Here is a 22482-nt window from a genome sequence, read left to right on the forward strand (position 1 = left end):
TTCTTAACATAGTGGATAAAAAAACTGCAAAACCTTTTCTATAGACCCAACACTTTTGCTACAACAAACTTTCACAACACTACAACTATAACAATACTGTCAACAGTTGTAATGTTGTAAGTTTATGAAATTAAGAGGTGCAGTTTTTAATCTGCAAGAAACTGAAAAACTAAAATGAAAGCAAAAACTGTAAGCCAAATCCATACATACCTTATGTTATTATATTATAAATGTCATAACATTTATGAATGAATTATAAATTCAGTAAAAATCATTATCTAGATTCAACTCAACACCAATACCATAACACCTATAGCTACACCAAAAACTGCACTTACCACTAACGTTTAGAAATATGTAATGTTCATTTTTAAATGTGAAATATTATTTTTATATCATTACATCATTTCATTGTTTTTTTTTACAGTTACACCAGATGTGAGCACAACTACAACTAAAGCACCAACAACTTTTAAAACAAGTAAGTGCTAAAACAACTGTTACACAACTTCAATGCTGAACCAGTTATGTGGATGTTCTATATGGACTTAAATTATTTTATTTTGCCTTTTTAGCAATGATATATTATATTGGCCTAAGATTCTCGCTACAATAAATTTGAACACAATAATATTTAAGTATAGCCTCAAAATGTTCTATTTAGATTCAGCTCCTGTTTCTACAACAGAAGGCAGCACTACCACAGCTCCAACATCAACAACCATAACAAGTAAGAACAACACAATTATTTATTCATAAAATAAAAGTGAATGGTCTATATCGCTAGACCATAACGCAAATAATGAAAATCGTTTTTGCATACTCAGTACACTATTACTATTACATATTTGAACACTACACCAACAACCTCATCAACAGTTGTTGTTAAAAGCAGGCTTTTAAATAAAGATTAGCACAAATAAGTTTATAGCTGTTAATGTTAATACATGTTGAAACATTAGCATACATTACAGCACCAACGGAAATTGGAAATATATACTTAATTTGTTACAATATTAGTTTACTATAATTTTCAACATTAAGTTACAGCACTAAAATTAACATTATGTGCTCTAATAACACTCAGAGCTGTGCCCTGTAGTATTTATACATTTATGGGAAACTATACATTTTCTCTATTTTCATCAATAGGTGTGACCAGCCAAAGTACTTCAGGTAGCTCAACTATGTCCTCTACCTCTACAATAGCTCCAACTACATACCTGACAACAGCTACCAGTACCATGGCTAATACCACTATCCCCACCACAACGACTCCAATGGCTAATACCACTATTTCCAACCAAAGTACTACTACAGCTAATAACACTACCCACACAACGGTGACAACTCCCGCTATCCTTACCACTACTTTAACTACTACAACTACTACAGCTACTACCACTATCCCTATCACAACGACTACTACAACCACCAGTTCAACAGCTTCAACAACATTGTCAACTACTGCTACCACACCACAACCAGGTAGTGTTTCATTGAGAATAAGGGTGCAATGTAATACCACGGACTGCCAAATCAAAAACAAAAATAACTGTGAAATGTCCACAGTGTTGATAATGTTTTCCATCTTTTTTGTATAAAGCAGTTTTGGATGTGCAAATGTCAATCAAATTAAATTACACATACACACAAGATTTAAGTGATAAGACCACTTCTGCATACAAGAACCTTGAATCCAGAATTCTTACAGTGGTAAGTACTTTGTTAACACCATACACAATTTAAACATGTAGTTTTTATTCCTTGTGCTTAATGTTGGTATCACATCTCTCTCATAGCTAGTGGAGCAGTATAAAGGAATCACTGGGTTTATTCGTGTTTTCGTGGATAAATTCAGGTATGGTAATGGTATTGGTGTGTACAAATATTTGCAGTCAAAAATCGTAATGCATTCCACATCACAAACTGTTTGTTATTATTGCAGACAAGGGAGCGTAATTACAGACTTTGTTGTTCAGGCAACACAAGTTAATGGGAGTGAAATAGCTGCTGTAAATCAAAACCTCCCAGTTGCAATGTCGTCTGTTGCCCCTGTTATAGGCTCAGTGTCTGCAGTTTACAACAGTAAGTTATAAAAGTTTATTTCTTGTTGTTTACATTGATTGAATTCCAAACTGATCTTTTTCATTGTTCCCAAAGGTTTAACTCCAATTAGCACTTCTGGGCTAATTTACACTGGTAGCAGCATGGTACTGACATGTGAGCCCCCTTCTGGAATTATTAATAAGGGTTCTACGTGGACATTTAATAGCCTGCAAATAAAAAGTAATTCAAGGATCACAATAACTGATACTGGAAGTTTGTCCACTCTTACAGTTAACAATGTCATTCTAGATGATATTGGTAAGTAAATGCTATCTGAAATTTTTTATGTAATAACAAATTAGTAACAAGAAATCACCATACAATTTTAATAATATACCAGAGAGTGTTTACTTCATGATCATGATATTGTGCGTTTGCAATAATGAGTATGAAAATATTGATATTGATTATACAGCCATAGTAAAATACTGACATATTGGCACTTACTTTTCCTTTATTTCTTTTGTATCCCAGTGCAATCATTAATACAAAATTCTGTTAAAACAGGAACTTATGGATGTACTCTGATGAGTAGTGCATTGGATTTTGTCCAGTCAGGGGTTGTAACAGCAGCTCAAATCAAACAGGCTCCCAATCTGCAACTACAGAGTCTAGTAAATGTTAAATGTACAGTGGGACAGAAACAACCACTTCTGTGCTGTGTTCAGCAACCCTACACAGTCCAGTGGTTTCAAGGCACAACCAGTTTAAACTCAGGCAAGTATACATTTGACACTTAAAGCTCTTCACTGTAGTCATGCTGAATTTGGACATGGCTATAAACAGCTTATGTTATTAACATTATTGTTACATATTCACAGTTTCTACGAGCAGTGCCCAAACCTACTGCATCACATATAACTTCCAGTTACAAAGCTGCAGCGGACCACAGCAAAGCGATTTCACGTGTATGGTAGATAACCCACAAGGTTATAAAATGACAACAACAGTGAAATTTTTCACTAGTGGTAAGAGTTTTTTTTAATTTAATTTACAACACTATTTTTTGCTGTTTTCATTGTCTTTCTTTACTTATTGATTATATTTCTCTTAAGATATAACATGTAACAACAGTCAATATGGGAGTGGACAGACAGGTGACACATCAGTCATAGGGTGTGATCCAGGTCAAGAGGGCAGCAGGACTGCAGTCTGTCAGTCAACAGGACAATGGATACCTAAAAATGACACCTGCATTGTAACAGTAATCAAGCAATTATTAATTGCATCACAGGTAGGTCATCACCTTATATATTAGATTGCTTGTTTATAATAATGTAATAATAATAAATGTATTTATGGATCACTTTTCTAACCATGTGTTACAAAGTGCTTCACACAGAAAACAGAGAGAACAATAATTACAAGTTAAATAAGCTACGTACACATTCATGAGGCTTTAAAAGCTGCAATATATAGCTGGAGAAAATGCCATGCAGGATTTTTAAAGTTATTAATGAAATCCTGAAATCTATATTAAAACATACTGGGAACCAGTGCAAGAAAGCTAAGACAGGAGCAATATGTTCATTTTCTAGTTAGGAGTCTTGCAGACAGGTGAACAGACTAGAATAGTCAAGGTGTGAGGAAAATGCATGTAAAATCATATAATCTTGTAAAATCTTCTCTGTATGTTAACAATGCAGCTCTAATGTTTGAATTTGACATGTTAACTGGGTTGTTATCAAATCTGGTTGTAGAAAACTGCTTACAATCCCAAACAGTAGGTCAGATCAGTTGTTGATAACTAACGTCAATTCCATATCTTGATGGCAGGTCAAATTAAAATAGAATTGGCTGTTTGCTCTCCTCTCCTTAAGCTAGTGGCAAAACAATATTTCAATATGCTGGACTGTAACCCGACATATTGGATTGGAAATTGATGAAGTAAAAGGTATCACCCTTGTAACCTGTCTGAATAATCAGTGTTTCTGTAGGTCAAGAGGGAGACATGTCTTTTAAACCATCCAAAGTCAGTCAATATGTAAATACATTCAGATAACCTAATCAAATAATAATCTATTTGTAATCATGTTATGCACAAAGCTGACTACTGTTAGTGATTAATTATGTTAAAGTCAGCATGTTTAATGTGAGAGAGAACATGCTGATTGGCTGTTCTGCTTTGCAAAATTAGCGCATGAAAACAGTGAAAGTGACAAAAGCAAATATATTCTCAATTAGAGGTAGTTAGCTCTGTGGTGCTTTATTCTTTAGTTATGGTTAGGGTAGTTCAAATGCACCTTTTTGCCCAGACAAAGAAGATGTGAGGTTGGTTGATTTGATTTAATTTGTCGTGACCAGAAAGAAGCACCTTTGAATTTATCATGAATAATTTGCTATCTCATACTAAGGGAAGGTGCTGGCATAGTTTTAATGTTGTCAGTATTTGATTCTTTTAGACTTTGACTGTTCAACAAGTGCCAACGTTTGTGATGCAACTAAAAAATGCGGTTCTGGCAAATGAAACACAGACTGCTACTTCATCTGCAACTGTATCAGCTATTGTTGATATCTTAAACACCATTGCTAATGTTCCCACTCCTGTTAATGAAACTGTTATGAGGGTAAGTTGAACTTCGCACTTTGTAACCATTTATGAAAGAATATGTGTGTATTGGAAACAAATGTTCTTGTAACCTCACAAAAAAAATTTTCTTTGACTACAGAATGTATTAGACACTGTCAATGCCATTATTGGTGATGACGCAAAAGGGTCCTGGGAATTTCTGAACAGCCAAGAACTCAACAATGCCAGCTCAATATTACTGGGTTCACTGGAGACTATTTCAGATACTTTGGATGGGGCCTTTTCTATCATAACTCCACTGATACAGTTCAACAGAACCATGATCAGCAATTTCTTCAAGGCATATCTGAACTCCAGTGTGACCATAGACATTCCCAACACCAACACGAGCAACGCCTTTATCACCACCATCTTATTCTCCAGTCTTAATAATGTCTTGTCAACACGGAACTCCACCAACACCACCAGCAATGGAACTGTCACTGATAGTGTCATTAATGCTGATGTGGTGCTTGTCAAAATAAATTCAACAATTCAGAATGTCACTCTGAAATACGCCAAGTTAAACAACTCCCTGACACTGAACCCGCGGTGTGTCTTCTGGAACTTCAAAGCTTTTAAGGACCTTGGTGCTTGGGATGATGAAGGCTGCAATTTAGTCTCTGACATAAACAACACAGTAACCTGCAACTGTAACCACCTCACATCATTTTCCATTCTGATGTCAACATACATTCCTCCATCACTAAGAGAAGCCCTGGATATAATCACTTATGTTGGAGTAGGGATATCTCTAGCAAGCTTGGTCATATGTCTCATTATTGAAGCCTATGTTTGGAAAGCTATTACCAGAAACAGCACTGCTTACATGCGTCATGTTTCCATTGTTAACACTGCCCTGTCTCTGTTGATCGGTGACATCTGTTTCATCATTGGAGCCTCTATTGCTAAGAACCCAGCTGAAAATGCAGGGCAGGACTATAATGTCCCAGTTGGACCATGTAGCACAGCAACATTTTTTATGCACTTTTTCTACCTGGCTCTGTTCTTTTGGATGCTTGTGTCAGGCCTTCTGCTGTTTTACCGGACGGTCATGGTCTTCTCCCACATGTCCAAATCAACAATGCTGGCCATTGGCTTCAGTCTGGGCTATGGCTGTCCCCTGATTATAGCAGTTATTACTGTTGCTGTCACAGCACCAGGGCATGGATACATTAGAAGAGACTATGCTTGCTGGCTCAACTGGACTGAGACAATGGCCTTGCTGGCCTTGGTAATACCTGCTTTAAGCATAGTTTTCATCAACATTTTAATCATAATTGTTGTTGTGTTTAAAATGCTAAGAAGAGGAGTGGGAGACACTGCCCAAAGAGATGAAAAACATACACTGGTGGTTGTTGCAAGATGTGTGATCATTTTGACTCCTTTATTTGGTCTCACCTGGTCATTGGGAGTGGGGACGATGTTAGAATCCACAAATAAAGGAATTCACATTGCCTTTGCATTCTTCAATTCACTACAGGTACGTATATCCATTAAAATGCAAACCTGTGTTTTACTTCTTAGTGTAGTATTTATCTGTAATGAAATATGTTTTTTTGTTTTATTCTGATTGTTGACGTGATTTTCCTCAGGGTTTCTTCATTTTATTGTTTGGGACACTATACGATTCAAAGGTATGTTGGTTTCTCAACAGGATAAGTGGCACAAATACTGATTCAAATCTGGCCTGTGATCTTTGTTGATATTCTTCCCTCATTTTCACCACTTTACTGTCCACATTGTAGTAGAAGAACAATTTAAATAATTTACATAAGTAAAAATTGCAGTAGCACAATAAAAAATACCAGTCTAATTTAAAATTGCTGCTTTAACAGTTGTCATAAGTGTATTTACAGTTTCCTATGAAACTGCTCTAAAAATAAAAGGAACATTTTGAAAATAGGGAAAACATCATTCTGGAGATCTATACCAATATGGATTGTGTTTTGTACTGGGAAAGAAAGAATACCACATAGTTTAATGGAAATGGACATTACTGACCTACAGAGGGCTGAATTCAAAGACAGTTTAACTATTGCAATGCATGCTGAATATTTTTTATATTATACATAAGTTGAACACAATTGATTTTGGCATAGACATGAATTTCATTGTGCTTCTAGGTGCGTGCTATTCTCTCAAAGAGATCCCCCACACCAAGCACTGGCTCTGTTCCAAGAGTAAGTGATTTTTCTTTTTCTTTTTATCCATAAGCAATACTAAGTAAGGAAACCTGATAACATCTAAGTTGATACATCCTACCTGCATTTGATTCCACAGACATAAATTATTTCAAATTGTAAAATCTGTGTGAAAATGATTTGCACACATTTGCTTCTACCGCAGAGTTCAAATAGTGGAGTTTCCTCTTTGAGTGGATTAAATTTTATGAATCGTCTACGACGTCGAGCACGTAAGATGTTTTACACTAAGCACCTTTACTACTTATTTATGTGACCCAGCTGATTTATCAATAACTTGTTGTTTTTCCTACAGATATTTATCGTGTTTCAGAAGCCACAAATGCAAGAAACAGTCATACAACAGAGTCATATGTCAGTATCTGAATGATTTGCTAGAATCTTTGACAATGAATACTTATTTTATGGATAATTCATAAATATTTCTGTCAGCTTCTATAAGATTGTATTATATTTATTAAAGCTTGAGTCACTGATGAATGTTCCTTACTTGTAAGTCGCTTTGGATAAAAGCGTCTTCCGACTAAATGTAAATGTAACCCAAGTTTTGTGTGCCAGTTTTGTAGTTTCACACATTCAATCTGAAACAAAACAGAAATATTCAGTTAAGTATTATTTTGATTAATAATAAACATCACACCTGTCTAGGATAACAAGGTTTGTCTTTAGATTGATTTTTCATATACACATGTATCTTTCTTCTCTGAGAAAAAGTTTATCAGTTTGGCCCATTACGTTCAAATTATTTTAATAAAACTTTAAAGTTTTCTGTAGTTCTGGACATTTGTGTCAAGTATTTTTTGGTTAGCTATGTGGTTAAACAACAAGCAAAGTGAAATATCACAAGCATATTATAAGTAGTCAAATAAAAGGAAAATATGCAATCCTAAAATAATTAACAATAAAAATCAAGTTCAGTGATTATTCATTACAAGGGCGTTATGGCCATTAGATGTGTATCTAGTTAAAAGGTTTAAGATATTTCAAATTGCATTTTGATTACTTAAAATTATGAGAATAGGCAAAATTCTTATTCAAATCATCTGTAAGAATGACAATTAATGATTTGGCTTGCTAGTTTTCCACTAGATGTCAGTAGTCTTTAGTAAGCTCTTCAGTGGGATTTCAGAAAATGAACTTTTTGCTGGCACAAAATAACAAAGAATCTTGAAAATAAATAAAATAAATCTATTGTGTAAAAGTAACATAGATTAATACATTTTTATTTCATTAATACAATTTAAAAGTCAAAATGTAACTGTAGGTAACTTAATCAGTATGTCTTGTTAATCAGAATGCAGTTTTTGATAACTTGAATAACAATGACACAACAGGTGCGTTGTGTTCTGTGATAATATTTCACAGATGATTCATAAATGTTTTGATCAGGTTTTCTAAGACTTTTCAGTACATAATCAGAAACTTTGTATTAAAAAGCCATTGATGACTGATTGATTCATTGATATGTTCAATAGTTAAAATTTTCTGTTCCTAAATAACTCATTGTAACGTTAAGTAATAAAAAATAACTTAAGTTCAACGATCATTCATTAAAAGGGGTTTTGGCCATTAAATGTGTAACTAGCTAAAAGGTGTATAGTGCAGGATCAGTACACGTGTTCTCTCTCAATGAATTAAAAGTGCAACAAAATCAACAGCCATGTAACCATGATTTGTTCAGTTTAATCAGAAAATCACTGTACATGTTAAAAATGCCTTTCAATTAATTCGAAGCTTCGAACGTCATCCCTGTTTCGTTTCGGCTTCATTCCTTCAAAATGTTTCAAAGCTTTTTATTGGCTCAGAGTATTTCTGTCTGTTTCAATGGCCAGTGACAGCTTGACAGGTTTTACAGATTGGTTTGGTGCCACACCAGCAATATAATTCTCTAATCCTGTTAGGGATAATAAACCCTTAACTAACATTTAACCCATATTATAATTTGCATTGATTCTTTGGGTTAATCTGGAATGTGTTTTAGAGTATGGGAGGGGGCATCTGCATATTTTATTGTAATGACTATAAAATCATCATTTGGTATGAATGAACAAAATTCTTGAATGACCACACAGACTTTTCTGAACTTTTATTACAGTGGAATTGAAACAGTGACTGCTTCAGCCATGCCTTTTAGAGGTTGCTGTGGCTTCAGTTGTCCACCAGATGTCACCGTCACTGAGGCCTTTTTCCACACAATTGTTAGGAAAACCTCAGTGCTTCATGAGGCTTCATTTGCCCACCACTAGGAGCGGGACCATGCATGGGACATGAGGTATCTGAAATTAGAAGGCGACCATAGATTAGAGAACAAACAGGAATGGCAGAAAACGGAATTTGCAGAAACAGTGACACTTAAATTATCCTAAAAATGTATTGATGCACTTGGGAATTCATCTTTCCCTCAATCACTGCAAGCTAAGCAGGCCCAAATTATGTGGCATCCTGACATAGACATTGTGCTTGTTCAACGTTTTACCTATTGAAGACTCATGAAGACAGATATTAGCCAGTTCCAATGATGCCTTCAAATCTTTGGCTGTCTCTCTGGGTTGCTTCTTTATCTCATTAATGAGTGTTTGTTTAACAGTCTAACTGTAGACTGGTGGATTTCAAAAGTCTTTGACATCACTTCATAACCTTTTCTGGCCTTAGGTAAATCAACATTTCTTGATTATAGATGGTCTTTGGTGAGGCATGGCTCACATAAGCCTTATCCTTCTTGTGCAGAGAAAACTCAAAAAAGTTTATTTTTCACATACTTGCCATTGCATATTTATATTTCTTGTATCAGCAACCTGGTGGTATGCCTTCAATGAATGTAAAGGTGTAATATGTAAAGAGAAAAAAGCCTGGGTGTGCAACTATCTTTCAAAATCGTTGGTTATTGTAACATTATGATTATCATTTTATTTAATATTTTTCTTGTTGCACATTGGTGATCTCCAAACATATTATATCATTGAATATTTGAAGTGCGATCCAAGGAATTATACTGTAAGGTATGTCTTAATATGTTCTACTATTGAATTTGCTGGAATAACCTTTTGCTTTAGAGTTCATCTCATGTTACTCTTTAAGTAGGATATGGGATGCAGGTTGTTATGTCCTGCACTGAAGGTTCCCAAGTGCACAGTGGCCTAATTTAGATGCTAGTTTAGCAGCTAAAGACTCCAAAATGTTTAGCTGGACCTAGTAGTGAAATGTGTTATTATTATTAGAAGCTTCATAAAGTGGAATGTTTTTCTAAGCTGCTGTCTTATATTATGATGAGTGTACCTTACCAAAATGGTGACATATCGTGCTGACTCACAATCGTGTGCTCCCCACATACGTTTCTCCTCACTACTGGTTTGCACACTGATACATCACTGGCAGCCTCTGCTGACATCGCATGTAATATGCATCAACAAATTAACTGAATTATAGGTTTATTATTAACAGTTCAACAGCAAATGTAACAAATTCTATCATGTCACCTGTTTAATAGGCCCCCATCACATTTCTGAAACTCATGGTATAGTGGCTATAGTGAACAATCTGGAACACATAGGGGCACAGAGTGCTTGGCCAGGCACCATTAACCTTCAGTGTTCTCTGCTGGCTGTGTGTTCTCTTCTTTTTTTCTTCCAGGAATGGATAGAATGCCAAGACATTCCCACAAATGACAGGAGGGTGAATCGTATCAAATATATTCTCCCTACTAGGGCCCATCAAACAACTTTGATATTGGTGAAGTCTTTGTTTCAAGTAACCTAGTTGAAACTTTAAATCTCTTAAGATGGTTTGTACTATCAGTGTAAATGTGTGAATATCATTTATATAAAATTTTGATTATTGTGTTTAATTTAGGAAGAATTATAAGTCACTGGCAATTTTTGAATTTATGACAAGCCATTCATTAGACTTGTTATACATGTTTATGTTTATATTATTCCTGGTGTCTTCGCAGTGCAAGTTCTGGGAAACATGCTTCATTTCAGTACACAAACACTTCAAACACGCAAAGGAAATACTTAGAATGATGTTGTTTGCATTTGAATGACAACCCCAAACTTTATTTCAGTTTTATTTGTAAGTTATACAAAGTTACAAGTTTTAAGTTTATTCTTACATGTAGACAGAGTGTCTCCTAAACAAGAATTGGGAGTTGGTTCCACAGCAAAGGAGCTTAATACCCTAAGACTGAGGAGATGTGTTTTAAACTCTATTCTGGATTTTATTGGGAACCAGCAGAGAGAAGCAACTGTAGGATAAATATGATGTCTTTTGCTAATTTCAGTCAGAACTCTGGCGGCAGCATTTGAATTAACTGGAGGCTTTTTAAGCCCTTTTTTCAGCATCACTTTGAGACAGGATGCTTCTAATTTTAGCAATATTCCTCCGGTGGAAAAAGGCAGTGCTATATAAAGTGCAAATGAATTGAAGTACTTTTCCCCTTAAACTATTACCTATGTGTTTGTTAGTACTTACCATTATGGTATTTGTTGAGCACATAATGTGCCATTAATACACTACATGACTTTTTACAAGGTCAAATACCTGTGTCACCTTCATTCAACCAAGAAATAAAAACATGTAAGCATACTCTTTGCTGCCTATACTAGTAACTGGTCAGACGGATAGTTTTGGTTTTAGTCACACAGTTGTTTTTATTCCTTTCAGCTCGCTCTCTCTGCTGTCAGTACAAATACCGTCAGCATTTTAAAAAAAGATTCTGCTGAGGTAGGACTGATTAGACAGGTAGTCTGCTGTTCTCACCATTTTTCCCTGCCAACACCTTTTTTTAAATTATTTTTGCCACTTTTTTGAGCACCACGGATGAAAGATATCTCTTGGTAAGACCAAAACTTTCTGTACCATATGGATAAATACCACTAAAGGTAGGTGAGACAATATATTATTTTAATCTTGTTAAAACAAATTTCTATAATAAAACGTTTAGTGTGAGGAGATTTGAAATGTGAAACTGGGGCCATTGTGAAGATTTCCTCTAAATTACTTTAACAGCAGAAACAGCATCTGGGCTCACACAATTTCAACTCTTTCTTCATTTTTTGTGCTTTTAATTCAGATAGTGTGTCACGGTATCCAAAGCTCATGTGGTTGTATGTTACAAATTACAGTACAAAAAGTGTCCATTGGTAGTGAGCAAATATTTCTTTTAGTTGATTTTAGTTTCTATCAGTTATAATCAGTCAGTCAGTGTATAATTTCTCTCTACATTTTTTAACAGAGATGGCAAAATCTATAAAAGGCTGGGCTGTCATTGCCCTTGCCCTTGGGATGCTCTTTATTTTGGAAACAGGGAAAGACAGTGAAACTCACACTTCATTGGTAGGTACACACAGAAGATACTGGATGCAAACTTGATTACAGGTTTTATAAATAACACGGTACAACATGACTTGTTTTTTGTTTGTTGCAGGAACAAGTGAAAGGGGAACACTTTCTACCTCAGCCCAGGCAGCGAAGAAATGGTTGGTCCAGTGTTACTAATCTGAAAATGAATAGTTTGACATTTTGTAAAATAGATGTATTTGTTTTTTCAATGTAACCAGGGCGTTAGCACATGTTGTCATGCTAAGCTACATTAGCAATCTCTGGATGTAAGGATGGGATGTCTCTGGATGTCTGGCAGACACCCTATTGATATTAATTGCTTAAACAAACATCAATTGAACATTAGAAATCAAAGTTAAATATAATCTGCTAATTTTCTAAATATACACAGTACACAAATAAAAAAAAAGTTAAGAAAAGTCAAATTTGTGTCATTTTGAAAGACGTTTTACTGCATTTGTTCATGTTCATAGATTTAACAAATGTCATGCATGATAAAGAATATTTTATCAAACTAAAAAGGAAACTAAGTCTTGTTTTTTTCCTACAGCACTGCTCACTGAGGTTAGGTACAAAGTGGATATGGAGCTGAATGTGTCAGATGTTGGTACACTGAACCTACTCAGAATAATGCTAAGCCACAGCAGCATTTCCCTGAATCTGAGTGACATTGTGTACATCACAACAGTTGGACACAGCACAGGTAAGAGTGTGACAATAATTTACGGCGTAGGGTGCAGATTCTATTTAGGAATTATCTATTATAATATTAACTAACCTATACTAAGAAATCCCTTCAAGATCAATAATGATTTAAGCAAAATTTAAGCTTTTCATAACTTTTCAGTCTATTTTGAACTTGACTAATGATCTACATTGCAATTTTAGATTGATGTTACCTCAAAGTTATGTAACTAGCAACTTAATTTCACTTTGAAATGCAGTTAGTTAAACTACATTCAATAACTTGGTAATTTAGTTCCAGTGAATACGGGTTGAATTCTTATCTTCTCTTGAAATAGCACTGTTATTTGTGGTGTGCATAGCAGAACTTGTCACGGAAACATCATAACCATGATTGCGATTTGGTCATATTTATACACAAACATAACTAAGATAAATCTGAAGACTTGTTAGATAATCATTAAATGAGGACTGTACTCTAATGTTTCTATTTTTTTAAAATACAGGATACCACTATTTTTAAATGTTACAAATTACCTGAAGTCTCAAATCTTATCCTATATAAAGATTAAGTGTATTTCTATTTCTACAAATAAATGCAATCATATTTATTCATATTTAGTAGCAGTTAATGAGACTTCAGGCCTTCTATGTATTTGTGGTAGTTTGTCTTTTAACTATATAGTACTTCATGTAGGCAAACTTTACTTGCATCAAATTCGATTAGAGGTTGTTTCTCTTAATCACCTGGGGGTTTATAATGATATATTAATGTTAGCTTGTTCCTCCAAATCAGTAAATGTGTGAGCTACAGAGCCAAAACAAAGCTAAAAGAGGTTAAATGATGAGTAAATGATAATATCCCTCAATAAATCTGGGACAATAGACAGATATATTAAAATTCCAGCAATTTAATAACATATTAAATAATATGTGCATCAAAATCCTTATGTATTTGTCTGCACAATCATTATTTCTTTCATTTTTTAGTGTGCTCTCTGAGCAGTGGTGGTTTCCAGTGCAGATGTGAGGATCAGTATCGTTGGTCATGTGACCAGTCTTTACTATACGGGGCCTGTGATAACATCACAAATGATACATATGGATGCATCAATATCATGGATCGTGAGGGACAGCTCTGCCAATCTGTTGCTCTCTACAGTAAGTTCCCTTGCTCTCTACTGTTGCATTGTATCCTGTCGGTGATGTGTCCTTTTCAACACTCAGTCTCAAACACAAACATAATCAAAGTGTAAACACAACTTTCTCTATATTTATGTGTGTGTGTTTGTGTGTGCAGTTTAAAAGTGTCTGGCTATACTTCCTTTACCTTATTTTTGCTTACAGACTTCAAAGGTTGTCTTTCTACAACAGGATCTACAACACCAAGTAAGACTGGAAGAGTTTAAAGATAACACAGCACTGATTACAAGTGACATAATCTTACCGCTGTAGTTTCTATTTGACCATTTCTCAATTCCCTTCTGTCTCTTTGCAGCGCCTTCAGTTCCTCAGCACATATCTATTCAGTTGAACATTTCAGATGTTACAGTAATAAATGAAGCAAGAGCTCTTCTCAGCAACATCACGTTTCCTATCAGCATCAACAACCAAGTGCAAATCTACAACATCAACATTTCTAAAGGTAGGATTAATGACTTTAAATAAAAAATAAATAGCATTTTAGAGTCTAATGTTTTTTTGCATGATCTCAATAGATTTCCACTATTTGTACAAAGTTAAAGGTATGTTATAAATAGGCTGTGTACACAATCTGACTGGTTTTATTTTAAAATGGTATATAGGCACAGATTGCAGATACTTTGTTGGTAGATAGTAGTATAATACTAATAGACTTATATAGCCTTATATATATAGCATATTTACAGCAAAATGTTCTATTCAGATTCAACTCCTGTTTCAACAATAGAAGGCAGCAGTACAACAGCTCCAACAACATCAACGATAACAAGTAAGAACAACACAATTATTTATTCATAAAAAAAGTGAAAGGTGCTTTTTTTTATGGAAGCCCTTAGAGGCAGGTTAGACAAAATGAAAAGTAGTGATCCATTCTCTAAGTCTGATCTGTTTTCCGCTTTGCAAGTTCATGATCTAATCACAGATAAGATTAATCTGTTTTTCCATTTGTAAAATGCGTGGAAGATACTGTATGTCTTTTCAGTTGAAAAAACATTTTGCCAGAATTGTATATTTGTTTAATGTAAATGCTGTACATTATTATATTATAGTATTATAACATATTATGAATTCAGTAAAAATCTGACTGTAAAGATCACACAATCCTTCTGGCCATATTATAAAGCATAAAATGGTAATGGGCTAGAGTTCATTACTAAACAGCAAATGCCTTTAAAACACACAGATTACAGATACTTTGTTGGTAGATAGAATTGATCATTATATCTTTGTCTACAGTCTGCTCTGTGGTTACTTTGAAATACAGGAATAATACTAATGGACTTTTTATATAGCACCTTTCATGTACAGTGGCCTTACTGGTCAGGATTTTGAAACCCTGACCTATTTGGCTTCTCTAAGCAAAGTAAAGACCAATGCTGCGTATGTACTCGTTAACGTTGGGTTGATAAAAAACATGGGTATATATGCAGTAGATGGTGCTTTAGGGCTTTTGAAACACTCCTCCACATAAGACCGAGAATCTGCTCTGTACTGGCCTGTTCACTTTGTAGAAAAAAAAAAGATTTGTGTGCTGGTTTGAATTGTTGTAAAGATGTAATATATAAAATAAATCAGTTGAGGACCATCCTGAGAAACTTCAGTTACCCTATCGTCATCAGCAGCCAAATACAAACCTATGACATCAACATTACTACAGGTAATCCCATTCATCATTAAATCTAAGTACTCAAAGTTAAACATTTACTGTAAACTTCAGAGTTGTCAGTTATTACATATTCTCATTCATTGTGTTTTCCTGACAGTGTCAAGAAAAAGTATATGAACCTTTTGGAATTTAATAGTCATAAAATGTGATCTGATCTTCGTGTCAGTCAAGTCAAGAGTATTAACAATTATAATGCAACTATAATTACACAAACACTTCACAGCAGTATTGCAAACAGTTATTGATTTCAAGGTTTCACATAATTTTTCCACTTTTACTTCAATATAGACATGAAAGATCTGATTCTTTTTTGTCTTATTGTACAAGGCATATTCGATTTGTTAATATTCTTGACTTAGATGAAAATCAGATCATATTTTATGACAATTTAATGCAGAAAACCATGAAATTCCATGTGACTGTATTTTAAAACATGTCATGGGGACAGCTAGTAACTAGTTTGTATGCTTTCACTTTAGCATATGACAGGCATGTTCTCAGTTGAGTTCAGGTAATTGACTCGGCTACTAAAAAACTGTCGATTTGCTAACTTTGAAATAATCTGTGCTTTAGCACGATGTTTGGGATTATTATCTTTTTGAAGGATAAACCACTGACCAATGAGAATGTATTTTGATATTACTCCTAGTGGTTATTTCATCAATGATAAGTAAGCCAGCTCCTGTAGGAACTACAGTGAGGGAAAAAATTATTTGAACCCCAGCTGATTTTGTAAGTTTGCCCACTAACAAAGAAATGATCAGGCTATAATTTCAATGGTAGGTTTATTTGAACAGTGAGACACAACAATGACAAAAAAAATCCAGAAAAATGCGTTTCAAAAAGAGTTATAAATTAATTTGCATTTCCATGAAGGAAATAAGTATTTGATCCCCTATCCGTCAGCAAGATCTCTAGCTCCCAGGTGGATCTTATACAGGTAACGAGCTGACATTGGCAGCCCTCTCAGCTCGTTACCTGTATAAAAGAGACCTGTCCACAGAAGCAATCAATCAATCCAGATTCCAAACTCTTCACCATGGCCAAGACCAAAGAGCTTTCCAAGGATGTCAGGGACAAGATTGTGGACCTACACAAGGCTGGAATGGGCTACAAGACCATCGCCAAGCAGCTGGGTGAGAAGGTGACAACAGTTGGTGCAATTATTCGCAAATGGAAGAAACATAAATTAACTGCCAATCTCCCTTGGTCTGGAGCTCCATGCAAGATCTCACCTCGTGGAGTTTCAATGATAATGAGAACGGTGAGGAATCAGCCAAGAACCACTCGGGAGGAACTTGTCAATGATCTCAAGGCAGCTGGGACCATAGTCACCAAAAAAACAGTTGGTAACACACTACGCCGTGAAGGACTGAAATCCTGCTGTGCCCGCAAGGTCCCCCTGCTCAAGAAAGCCCATCTACAGGCCCGTTTGAAGTTTGCCACTGAACATCTGACTGATTCAGAGGAAGACTGGGTGAAAGTGTTGTGGTCAGATAAGACCAAAATCGAGCTCTTTGGCATCAACTCAACTCGCTGTGTTTGGAGGAGGAGGAAGGCTGCCTATGACTCCAAAAACACCATCCCCACTGTCAAATATGGAGGTGGAAACATTATGCTTTGGGGGTGTTTTTCTGCCAAGGGGACAGGACAATTGCACCGCATCAAAGGGAGGATGGATGGGGCCATGTACCGTCAAATGTTGGGTGAGAACCTCCTTCCCTCAGTCAGGGCATTGAAAAGGGTCGTGGTTGGGTACTCCAGCATGACAATGATCCAAAACACACGGCTAAGGCAACAAATCACTGGCTCAAGAAGAAGCATATTAAGGTCATGGAGTGGCCTAGTCAGTCTCCAGACCTTAATCCCATAGAAAATCTGTGGAGGGAGCTGAAGGTTCGAGTTGCCAAACATTGGAGAGGATCTGCAAAGAGGAGTGGGCCAAAATCCCCCCTGAGATGTGTGCAAACCTTGTGGCCAACTACAAGAAACGGCTGACCTCTGTGATTGCCAACAAAGGTTTTGCCACCAAGTACTAAAGCACGTTTTTCGAAGGGATCAAATACTTCTTTCCTTCGTGGAAATGCAAATTAATTTATAACTCTTTTTGAAACGCATTTTTCTGGATTTTTTTTGTCATTGTTGTGTCTCACTGTTCAAATACACCTACCATTGAAATTATAGACTGATCATTTCTTTGTTAGTGGGCAAACTTACAAAATCAGCTGGGGTTCAAATAATTTTTTCCCTCACTGTATATTCAATGTGCCCAGGCTGTAACACCCACAACACTGGATTTCTCAGACGGAGTGGTATGATTTGTTTATGCTGTTCCAAAGCTTGGGTGGCTCTTCTGAGTACTTAAGCGAAACCGTAACCTGACCAACCTGTTTTTTTAGTTAACAAAACGCATCTATTTGACTTCTGAAGTGTTTCTGATCTCTCAGTTCATGCTGGTGTTTAGAGAATATTCATTATTACAGAGAATAACAGACAATCCTGTCACCTACCAGTATACTCCTCCATTATGTTCCAACATAGCCCGTAAACAATTTATAGTCATTGGCGATACTGAACCTTAGAAACAGCATAATTTTTTTTTTTTTTTAACGAGATATAAGATTTGAAAATTCTTTATTTTCAGTGTTACTGTATAACATAACATTTTCAGACACAGCAGCTGTGGTTCTCACATGTTTGAGAAGTACAACTGCTGTTATGTGAAGTATTTATTTTGCATACTCAGTTTTGAGATTGTTGATAAAACTAAATTCTCTTTACTTAATGTTTGTTGTATTTTCAGCTGCTGGTGTGACCATCCAAAACACTGGAGCTAGCTCAACATCAGCACCTATTTCTACAACAGCTTATACTGCTGTCCCTACCACTGTCCCTACCACAGCTTTCAGTGATGTCCCTACCACTGTGCCTACAACAGCTATTACTGCTGTCCCTACTACTGGTAATATAACCACTACTACTGCTGTCCCTACCACTGTCCCTACCACAGCTTTCAGTGATGTCCCTACCACTGTCCCTTCGACAGCTACTACTGCTGTCCCTACCACTGTCCCTACCACAGCTTTCAGTGATGTCCCTACCACTGTCCCTTCGACAGCTACTACTGCTGTCCCTACCACTGTCCCTACCACAGCTTTCAGTGATGTCCCTACCACTGTGCCTACAACAGCTATTACTGCTGTCCCTACTACTGGTAATATAACCACTACTACTGCTGTCCCTACCACTGTCCCTACCACAGCTTTCAGTGATGTCCCTACCACTGTCCCTTCGACAGCTACTACTGCTGTCCCTACCACTGTCCCTGCCACAGCTTTCAGTGATGTCCCTACCACTGTCCCTTCGACAGCTACTACTGCTGTCCCTACCACTGTCCCTACCACAGCTTTCAGTGATGTCCCTACCACTGTCCCTTCGACAGCTACTACTGCTGTCCCTACCACTGTCCCTACCACAGCTTTCAGTGATGTTCCTACCACTGTGCCTACAACAGCTATTACTGCTGTCCCTACTACTGGTAATATCACAGCTACTACTGCTGTCCCTACCACTGTCCCTACCACAGCTATCAGTGATGTCCCTACCACTGTGCCTACAACAGCTATTACTGCTGTCCCTACGTCTGTCCCTACCACTGTCCACGCTGCTGCTATTACTGCTGTCCCTACTACTGGTAATATCACAGCTACTACTGCTGTCCCCACCACCGTCCCTACCACAGCTATCAGTGATGTCCCTACCACTGTGCCTACAACAGCTATTACTGCTGTCCCTACCACTGTCCCTTCGACAGCTACTACTGCTGTCCCTACCACTGTCCCTACCACAGCTTTCAGTGATGTCCCTACCACTGTGCCTACAACAGCTACTACGTCTGTCCTTACCACTGTCCCTACCACAGCTATCAGTGATGTCCCTACCACTGTGCCTATAACAGCTATTACTGCTGTCCCTACAACAGTCCCTACCACTGTCCACGCTGCTGCTATTACTGCTGTCCCTACCACTGGTAATATAACAGCTACTACTGCTGTCCCTACGTCCATCCCTACCACAGCTATCAGTGATGTCCCTACCACTGTGCCTACAACAGCTATTACTGCTGTCCCTACGTCTGTCCCTACCACTGTCCACGCTGCTGCTATTACTGCTGTCCCTACCACTGGTAATATAACCACTACTACTGCTGTCCCTACCATCGTCCCTACCACAGCTATCAGTGATGTCCCTACCACTGTGCCTACAACAGCTACTACTGCTGTCCCTACGTCCATCCCTACCACAGCTGTCAGTGATCTCCCTACCACTGTGCCTACAACAGCTATTACTGGTGTCCCTACGTCTGTCCCTACCACTGTGCCTACAACAGCTACTACGTCTGTCCTTACCACTGTCCCTACCACAGCTATCAGTGATGTCCCTACCACTGTGCCTACAACAGCTATTACTGCTGTCCCTACAACAGCCCCTACCACTGTCCACGCTGCTGCTATTACCGCTGTCCCTACCACTGGTAATATAACAGCTACTACTGCTGTCCATACGTCCATCCCTACCACAGCTATCAGTGATGTCCCTAACACTGTGCCTACAACAGCTATTACTGCTGTCCCTACGTCTGTCCCTACCACTGTCCACGCTGCTGCTATTACTGCTGTCCCTACCACTGGTAATATAACCACTACTACTGCTGTCCCTACCATCGTCCCTACCACAGCTATCAGTGATGTCCCTACCACTGTGCCTACAACAGCTATTACTGGTGTCCCTACAACAGTCCCTACCTCTGTCCACGCTGCTGCTATTACTGCTGTCCCTACCACTGGTAATATAACAGCTACTACTGCTGTCCCTACGTCCATCCCTACCACAGCTATCAGTGATGTCCCTACCACTGTGCCTACAACAGCTATTACTGCTGTCCCTACGTCTGTCCCTACCAATATCCACACTGCTGCTATTACTGCTGTCCCTACCACTGGTAATATCACAGCTACTACCGCTGCTCCTACCACCGTCCCTACCACAGCTATCAGTGATGTCCCTACCACTGTGTCTACAACAGTTATTACTGCTGTCCCTACCACAGCTACTACTGCTGTCCCTATCACTGCCCACACAACAGCTGTCACTAACACTGGTAATATCACAGCTACTACTGCTGTCCCTACCACTGTCCATGCTGCAGCTATTACTACGGTCACTACTACTGGTAATATCACAGCTACCACCACTTTCCCTACCACCGTCCCTAACACAGCTATCACTGCTGTCCCTACCACTGCCTACACAACAGCTGACCCTAACACTGGTAATATCACAGCTTCAACTGCTGTCCCTACCACTGTCCATGCTTCAGCTACTACCGTTGTCCCTACCACTGTCCATACCATGGCTATTACTGCGGTCATTACCACTGGCAATATCACAGCTGTCACTGCTGTTCCTACCACTGTCCCTGCTGCGGTTATTACTACTGTCTCTACCACTACCAAAACAACTGCTACTACTTCTGTCCCTACCGCTACCCTTACCACAGCTAATGCCTTTACAACCACTACAACTGTCCCCTCTTCAGAGATGTCTACATTGGCTTCTGCCACCATCCCCACTACAAGGTCAACTACTACCACCCTAAGTACAAATACTTCTAGTACTCTTTCATCAACTATGACAACTGCTACAACAGTGCCAGCAGGTATTGTTATACTTGTACTTAGTTATTGTAATTGTAAATTACAATTCATTAAAAAAACAAACAAAAAAAAACAACATAAAATAAAACCTTGATTTAAACAATGCAGGTGTTTTTTGATGTCTTTAAATCGAATCAAAATCAGGTTTTTCCATGTTTTTTTAACCTTGTTTTTAATTAACAGTATTGAGTGTGGAAATGTCAGTCAGATTAAACATGGAATACAAACAAGAATTAAATGATAACACCAGCTCTGCATACAGCAACCTTACATCAAGGATTCTTCCAGTGGTAATAATAATGTTAATACCGCACTCAATTTTAAAATGTACATTCAGTTTGTGCTGCTTGATGTTAATATTGCTTCTCTCAAACAGTTAATAAGGCAATATCAAGGAATCACAGGGTTTGTTGACGTTTTAGTAAAACAATTCAGGTAGGGAAAAGCTGGAAGTAGCAAACAATTATTTATTAATTATTTCTATAATGACTTGAAAATCATGAAACAATCATGACACATATCACAACTCTGGCTTCTGATTTTTCTTGCAGAAATGGAAGTGTGATTACAGACTTTGTTGTTCGGACAACACAAATTATTGCAAATGAACTCAATGCTGCAAATCTAACACTCCCAGAGGCAATGCAATCTGTTGCCCCTGTCATTGGCTCAGTTTCTGCATTTTATAACAGTGAGTAAAAAAATTATAGCATTTTTTAAATTTGGACTAAATTCCAAACTGATCTCTCTCCTTGTCCTCAAAAGGTCCAACGCCAATCAGCATTCCTAATCTCACTTATACTGGTAACAGCATGACGCTGACATGTGGAATATTTTCTGGAAACATTAACATCGGACACATTTCTGGTTCTGTGTGGAAGTTTAATGGACAGCAAATTAATACTGGTGGAAGGATCAACATTGCTACTGGCGATGTTTCAAATCTCACAGTTAACAATATAATTCCTGCTGATGTGGGTAAGCCAATGC

At 37.3% G+C, this 22482-nt stretch overlaps 1 protein-coding gene across 2 annotated transcripts in view; it reads left to right on the plus strand.

Annotated features, from left to right (window-relative positions):
- The window catches only part of LOC113149312 (uncharacterized threonine-rich GPI-anchored glycoprotein PJ4664.02-like), a 43452-nt gene extending 35825 nt beyond the window's left edge, over positions 1-7627 (plus strand). Inside the window, exons 83-99 of one of the 2 annotated variants that reach the window (XM_026341357.1) lie at positions 422-481; positions 665-730; positions 1153-1308; positions 1396-1488; positions 1607-1716; positions 1803-1861; positions 1949-2088; positions 2164-2367; positions 2617-2826; positions 2931-3077; positions 3165-3343; positions 4512-4676; positions 4779-6161; positions 6274-6315; positions 6805-6861; positions 7028-7094; positions 7178-7627. In XM_026341357.1, the coding sequence (XP_026197142.1) occupies positions 422-481; positions 665-730; positions 1153-1308; positions 1396-1488; positions 1607-1716; positions 1803-1861; positions 1949-2088; positions 2164-2367; positions 2617-2826; positions 2931-3077; positions 3165-3343; positions 4512-4676; positions 4779-6161; positions 6274-6315; positions 6805-6861; positions 7028-7094; positions 7178-7248 (3209 nt within the window). In that variant the 3' untranslated portion in view covers positions 7249-7627. Of the gene's footprint in view, positions 1-421; positions 482-664; positions 731-1152; positions 1489-1606; positions 1717-1802; positions 1862-1948; positions 2089-2163; positions 2368-2616; positions 2827-2930; positions 3078-3164; positions 3344-4511; positions 4677-4778; positions 6162-6273; positions 6316-6804; positions 6862-7027; positions 7095-7177 lie in introns of both variants that reach the window. The other variant, XM_026341358.1, reaches the window with a different exon arrangement.
- The last annotated feature ends 14855 nt before the right edge of the window (positions 7628-22482 follow it).

Source organism: Anabas testudineus, chromosome 24 (assembly GCF_900324465.2).
Source record: "Anabas testudineus chromosome 24, fAnaTes1.2, whole genome shotgun sequence".
Lineage (NCBI taxonomy): Eukaryota > Metazoa > Chordata > Actinopteri > Anabantiformes > Anabantidae > Anabas > Anabas testudineus.